General features: G+C 33.7%; 1 protein-coding gene and 1 long non-coding RNA gene across 2 annotated transcripts; one reads left to right on the top strand and one right to left on the bottom strand.

The window, feature by feature from the left end:
* Window positions 1-3,870: 3,870 nt before the first annotated feature.
* Window positions 3,871-4,445, bottom strand: LOC132114850 (uncharacterized). Its single transcript, XR_009425374.1, has 3 exons — window positions 4,330-4,445; window positions 4,051-4,158; window positions 3,871-3,954 (listed from the first exon to the last, which is right to left on the bottom strand). It is a non-coding gene; the product is annotated as an uncharacterized LOC132114850 (long non-coding RNA).
* Window positions 4,446-5,353: 908 nt separating this feature from the next.
* Window positions 5,354-6,341, top strand: LOC132113068 (coiled-coil domain-containing protein 106-like). Its single transcript, XM_059520883.1, has 3 exons — window positions 5,354-5,447; window positions 5,723-5,875; window positions 6,118-6,341. The coding sequence occupies exons 1-3, from the start codon at window positions 5,354-5,356 to the stop codon at window positions 6,339-6,341; spliced, it is 471 nt and encodes a 156-aa protein (XP_059376866.1).
* The last annotated feature ends 431 nt before the right edge of the window (window positions 6,342-6,772 follow it).

Here is a 6,772-nt window from a genome sequence, read left to right on the forward strand (position 1 = left end):
GTACTGTTTTGTAGGGGTTAAACTGTACATATTTACATTAGTTTACGCAGCAGTTGACACACACTATATATGAACATTTCTAACTCACTATGTTACCCTAAATGTAAAAATACTGTTGTGTACCTTATCAACACTCTTTTATATAAGGCATTGATTTGTTGGTAAACATAATTCTACTTATACGCACTTTACTATCATTACTTGCATTCAAATAAGCATTTATTAATGGATTGAGTGAACCTTATTGTAGTGTTCACTATTTCAACATTAACTGATGTGTTACTAACATTTGTAGACTCTTTATTGACATGACTTACCATAAATAAAGCATTTATTGATGGAATTTATGAACCTTATTGTAAAGTGTTCACTATTTCAACATTAACTGATGTGTTACTAACATTTGTAGACTCTTTATTGACATGACTTACCATTAATAAAGCATTTATTGATGGAATTTATGAACCTTATTGTAAAGTGTTCACTATTTCAACATTAACTGATGTTACTAACATCTGTAGACTCTTTATCTACATGACTTACCATTAATAAAGCATTTATTGATGGTATTTATAAACCTTATCGTGTACACTATTTCAGCATTAACTGATGTGTTACTAACATTTGTAGACTCTTTATTGACATGACTTACCATAAATAAAGCATTTATTGATGGAATTTATGAACCTTATTGTAAAGTGTTCACTATTTCAACATTAACTGATGTGTTACTAACATTTGTAGACTCTTTATTGACATGACTTACCATTAATAAAGCATTTATTGATGGAATTTATGAACCTTATTGTAAAGTGTTCACTATTTCAACATTAACTTATGGATTACTAATATTTGTAGACTCTTTATTAACATGACTTACTATTATTAAAGCATGTATTAATGGAATTTATGAACCTTATTGTAAATTGATGTACTTACATTTGTAGATTTGACACAAAGCAGTGATTATTGATTTTACTGGACCTTAAATGAGTGAAAGTCACACATCACTTGCATTTTCAAAACCTTTACTACATTACATAACAATGGTCTCAATTAACAATGTATACATATTACAAATTAATAAAAAGACAATTGGAAATTCATTTGTACAACTGTAGTGTTTGAAGCAAGAAAAATCATCTGCAGCAGAATTACAAAATGTACAAAATAAGAAATATATATACTGTTTGTATCAATGAATGGGACTATGGAAGAGGTGTTTCAAAAGAGTAAAAATAAGGATGATCTGGGAGTGAGCCAGCATGGTCAAGTTAGGCTGGAGAAATAATGGGCTTCGGGGAGTTATCAGCTTTGTGTTTTAAAAGTGATATTTTCGATGAATATCCTTCAACAGTCTTCCAAGAGGACCATTTGTGTGCCGATTTCCAAGCCAGTAAGTCCACTCTATCAGTTTTAGATGTTGTTTTAGTAGGTCCTCTGTCCTATTTCCTCTAAGACGCCATATTTTTCCTTTGTAAGTTAACCATGCTCTTTCCAGATTTTGTGTATGGCTGCCTGTTATTGGATCTACAAAACACTGATTATGCTTCACAGGAAAATGGTTATAGCCAAGATCGCTTAGTACCCCTCTGTAAGCACGCCATTCATCACTAAGTATGGAACTTCCAGGATGCACATGTCGTACAATATGTGGGATAAGATGGTTTCGGGACCTTCGATGAACGAGTTTCAGAATAGGCTTGTTATTTCTTGGTGCAACCCCCAGCATCCCAAAGACCCACTTTCTTCTACGCCAAGTCTTTGCGAACCTTCCACGTCCATACTGAAAAACAAGTATACAACTATACAATATTTAAAAATACAAAGCTTCCAAATGTATAGAATGCCTCATTTCCACTGAGCCGTACGGCTCAGTACGGTACTCAATTTTTGTAGTTTAGATTGTCAGAAGATGTGAATGATACCCTAATTCTGAACCGAACCATACCGTACCACTTTTTTGAGACCCTTTCATTGGGGTACGTAGCACAGTAGTCCGGTACTAAAGGGTGGAGTTAGCAGAACATTGATTTGTTGACAGATAATCAACACTTGCGCCTGCTATAAGAGGAATGATAACACAAGAGGAGCCATTTTTAATACAGTTGAAACACAATACCATTTCTTCTTGTGACAAGCAGAAGGACAGCCGAGAAGCAAGAACAAGATCTGCTATACTGTATGCACTCCATTGTTATTTTCTGTGTTGTTTTCTACTTTACAAGAATTATATTGTTCGTTTCTTTCAGGCATACACCGCGCCAATCAAGTAAGGGTTGGCCCACTGTTGGCAGTGGAAATGCAAGCCGGATCAGGGTTTACCATGACGAATCGTACTGTACTATACTGTACCGCTCGGTGGAAACAAGGCATACATCATTCAAAACAATGCAATCCTTCTATACATTCTAACACTCATCGGCCTAACAATCAATCTAACACTCTTTGAACTTAACACTTAAAACTCTTGGTAACACTTTACTTGAAGGGGTGTGCATAAGACTGACATGACACCATCATAATCATGACATAGCACATGTCATGAATATGAAGGTTTTATGCATGTTTATGACAAATGCCATTAAGTGTCATTCGCTCAATTATGACATTTTTAATGCAAACATTACATTGTTTGAGAAGTCTTTGTTATGACAACTTGACTTTACTAAGACAACACAACCTGTCATAAATATGTCATAAACATGACATAGCAGATTAATTATCAAACACTTAGCTTTATGGGTTAACATTTCATTAAACTGTCATGTGGTTGGTTTTGACATTGGCTGTCATGAAGCCATTATAACATTTTAATGACATTAAATTTGTACCACTGTAGTTGAGGTCAAGAAAAACATTCATGACACAGTTATAATGGCCTCATGACAGCCAATGTCAAAACCAATCACATGACAGTTTAATGTAATGTTAACCCATAAAGCTAGTGGTTTCTTAAAGGGATAGTTCGCCCAAAAATGAAAATTCTGTTCTCATTTACTCACCCTCAAGTTGTTTCAAACCTGTATGAGTTTATTTTTTCTGCTGAACACAAAAGAATATATTTTGAAAAATGTCGGTAACCAAACAGTTGATGGACCCCATTGACTTCCATAGTATTTTTTTTTCCTACTATGGAAGTCAGTGGGGTCCATCAACTGTTTGGTTACCGACATTTTTCAAAATATATTCTTTTGTGTTCAGCAGAAAAAATAAACTCATACAGGTTTGAAACAACTTGAGGGTGAGTAAATGATGACAGAATTTTCATTTTTTGGCGAACTATCCCTTTAAGTTTGATAGTTAATCTGCTATGTCATGTTTATGACATATTTATGACAATTTATGTTGTCTTGGTAATGTCAAGTTGTAATGACAAAGACACTGACAGATTATGATGTATTGGTTTATGTCAAGTTGTCATAACAAAGACATCTCAAACAATGTCATATTTGCATTAAAAAATGTCATAATTGAGCGAATGACACTTAATGACAGTTGTCATAAACATGCATAAGACCTCCTTCACATTTATGACATCTGTCATGTCATGATTATAATGGTGTCATGTCAGTCTTATGCACACCCCTTCAAGTAAAGTTTTACCAAACTGGGTATTTTTTGTTTAGCCAAATTGCTAATTTTGCCTTATGTACAAAGTACATAATGTAAAACACAATTTCACTAACATAACTAAGGTTATTAATCTAAAATAAAGATACATTTTATGGGAATATTTAAATTACCTTTCGCTTGTGACGGAAGTTGCTCTCATCAATCATAACAAACTCCCTGGGTTGTCCTATCATTTGGCCCTTCCTTCTGGCATACAACTTCATGGATTCTTTACAAATAGCTCGAACTTTCTTGGCCATGCTGCTGAGTGTACGTGAGCTTCCAGCAATGCCATCTTCAATCATGTCGATTTGTCTCAACTGAAGGCCTTGAGCAAACCTTTGTTAAAAAAAATGACAAAACTTTAGTGTTCATATTTCTGTTCAACTACTTTCAAAATTAGACTAAACTTCAATTAAAATGTTTTAAACATACCGATATATGAACTTCATCCAGGAGAATAAATTACACTTTGACTTGGCAAAAAGTGATCCATACCTCACTGACTTGAACCTTCCCTTATGTCTGTTTCGTGTACAGGACCTTTAAACATGTTATAAAAGATTCTAGTAAGACTCTGCGTCATATTTGTTTAAATTTTCCTAAAACCAGCTATGTCTGGACAATAAAATTATGAATTATTAAAAAGATAATTTAATCAAGCAAGCTCTGGTCATGCAATTATTTTAAATTAATAATAATAATAATACTTACCAAACATAGTTGTCTGCTTTGTTGGGTTTATGAGTCAGCTTCATTTTATGTTGGCATAAATTGCACTTCATTTTTGCTTTAAGCAATTTTTTTTTCTGGAGCCATTTAATCAACTTAAGTTTCTTCCTCTTTGTTTGACGTCCTTCAATCATTGACAGCAATTTTCGATTTAATGACGGAGCCATGTCACCTTATAAATACATAAACAATTATTTAAAAGAGTATATTTAAAATAATAATAATAATAATTAATACATTAATATTTAGTATTCATGCAACAGGTGGTTTAGACATAGGCCTACTCAACACACAAAACAAATACATTGACTGAAAACAATGTAAATATTATCTGATTAACTATGGTAAGGTTTTATGCATTTTGCATTTCATGAATAAAGATGAATATACAGTATGTTATAATTCTAATATATAGAATTATTTATTTAATAAAATAGTTAAAGAATAAATATATCAGAAAAACAATTATAGTGTTGTGCTATATAGGCTACATTTCATGTTAGAGCTGAAGAAAGAAACATACATTTATGTAACATTTATAATTTACAATTCTTAGATTTACATACAGTCTTTAAAAGCTGTAATCAAATCTTACATGATGTGTCACTGGATTGTACGTGATGTTCGCCGTTGCATCTGTTAATTTGCGTGGGAGTTGAGCGGGCTTTTCGGCTTTTCATCAGGAAGTAGCGTTCCTTCCGGAAGTACAAATCCCGAGAGATTTTTAGCAATACAATTTTAAATCAAAACAAGACAAACGTATTATTCACTTTCAAATTTTTAAATGCTGTTATTATATTGAAGCCATCAGTCATTGTTATTTCAGCTTCGTTAAAAAAGAAAAAGAAAAAAAAGAAGCTTAATTTCTGCAGTTCATTTAAAGAAAAACTACCATACCCACAATCCTTCAGCACTTCGCGGCAAAAATAAATAAATAAATAGAGCGGCCAGCGGTTATACAGCGGAGACTGATAAACAGGTGTCGAATGCCAAAGCAAGTTTGATGATGGAGAGTGGAATAACGGATGACAATTTAAACCATCAGACCAGAGGGAGACAGAAGAAAAAACTGTCTCGGGATGAACGCACAGAAAAATCCGGTAAATGATGCACGTTTATCAACTAGCTAACTTTAGATAGCTACTAATTAAGTTTTACAAATGAAACCATCAAGAAAACGGTTGATCCAGGCTTGAATAGTAGAAATAACTGAGAAAACGAAACGATTTTTACTTACAATTTTTAACTAAGTAAACCTTAAGAGTCCCTCCAACCCCCCTCTCCCTCCCTCCCTCCCTCCCTCTGTGTGTGTAACATAATCAGGATGATTTTGTTGTTAAATAGCCTATTATTATTATTTATTTTTTCTTTTTAGATAAACCCACTGAAGCAGCGCCCACTGTGTCTATAGCTTTGGCTAAAGCCAAGGCAGAGACTGACACCTGGAAGGTGAAATGTCAGTATCTGCAGGAGAAAATAGAAGATTTAACAAAAGATCGAGATTTCCTTAGACAACAGCTGTCAGAAGGTAAAGTTTTTGTGAAAGTTTTGTGTTGTTTTAGTGTTAAAATCTCTCTTTAAATACATAAAATGTGGTAAATCTGGTAAACCCACGTATTAAACTGAACTAAGATAGATGTAACAGGCAGTGGTGATGTTGATATGGACTTTTTTTGTCATTTGGAGTGAAGTTAACATGTAACCTAGAGTCACAAATGCAGGCATACAGAATATGACTTTTAACTGTTTTTTTTTCTTCCCCGATTAAAGCCATCAAAATGGACAACAACATTCCTGACAGAATTAAAGATAAGCCTGCAGACATCCCCAAAAGAATGAAAATCGATTCAGAAAGTGACTCCACTGACTCTGACTCTTCTGAGTCTTCTGACTCAGAGTCATCTAGCTCAGACTCTTCGAGGGAGAAGAAGAAAAGAAAGAAGAAGGGAAAGAAAGCAAAGAAAAGAGTGAAAAAACAGAAAAAAAACAAGTAAATGAGTAAATTCTGTCAAAGGGGTAGGTTGTGCAAATTGAAATAATTTAATAAATGTTTTTTTAATATATCAGGAATGGAAAACTTGTGTTTTGTAATCTGTGTTGTGTAGTTTACCATTAAACACATGAATGGAATGTGTTCTTAAAATGTGATCACGAGAAACATAACAATTGCCGAAATTTCTTCTTTTAAAAAAAATATTTTTTTTAATTTTTTTTTTTTACTGTCTTAGTTACTGATCCATGGCAGGTGGTAAAGCGGTACAAATCAGTCCTGGAGATTTTCAAAAGATGAAGCAACATGGCAGAAGCTTTCCGGAAGTATGGTGTTGACCGGAACACAATCGTGCAGAGTGCAGCTATTGCTGAACTGGCGATTGCAGCACCAGAGAAATATGCAGAAATCCATGAAAAACAGGAAAAGGGAGAG

This window comes from Carassius carassius, chromosome 3 (genome assembly GCF_963082965.1).
Source record: "Carassius carassius chromosome 3, fCarCar2.1, whole genome shotgun sequence".
Classification (NCBI taxonomy): domain Eukaryota; kingdom Metazoa; phylum Chordata; class Actinopteri; order Cypriniformes; family Cyprinidae; genus Carassius; species Carassius carassius.

Excerpts from the sequence above, each read along its gene's own strand:
- LOC132113068 (XM_059520883.1), top strand. The coding sequence starts at position 5,354 with ATGGAGAGTGGAATAACGGATGACAATTTAAACCATCAGACCAGAGGG. Across the intron at positions 5,448-5,722 it reads TGAACGCACAGAAAAATCCG|ATAAACCCACTGAAGCAGCG; the intron begins GTAAATGATGCA and ends TTTTCTTTTTAG. Across the intron at positions 5,876-6,117 it reads TAGACAACAGCTGTCAGAAG|CCATCAAAATGGACAACAAC; the intron begins GTAAAGTTTTTG and ends CCCCGATTAAAG.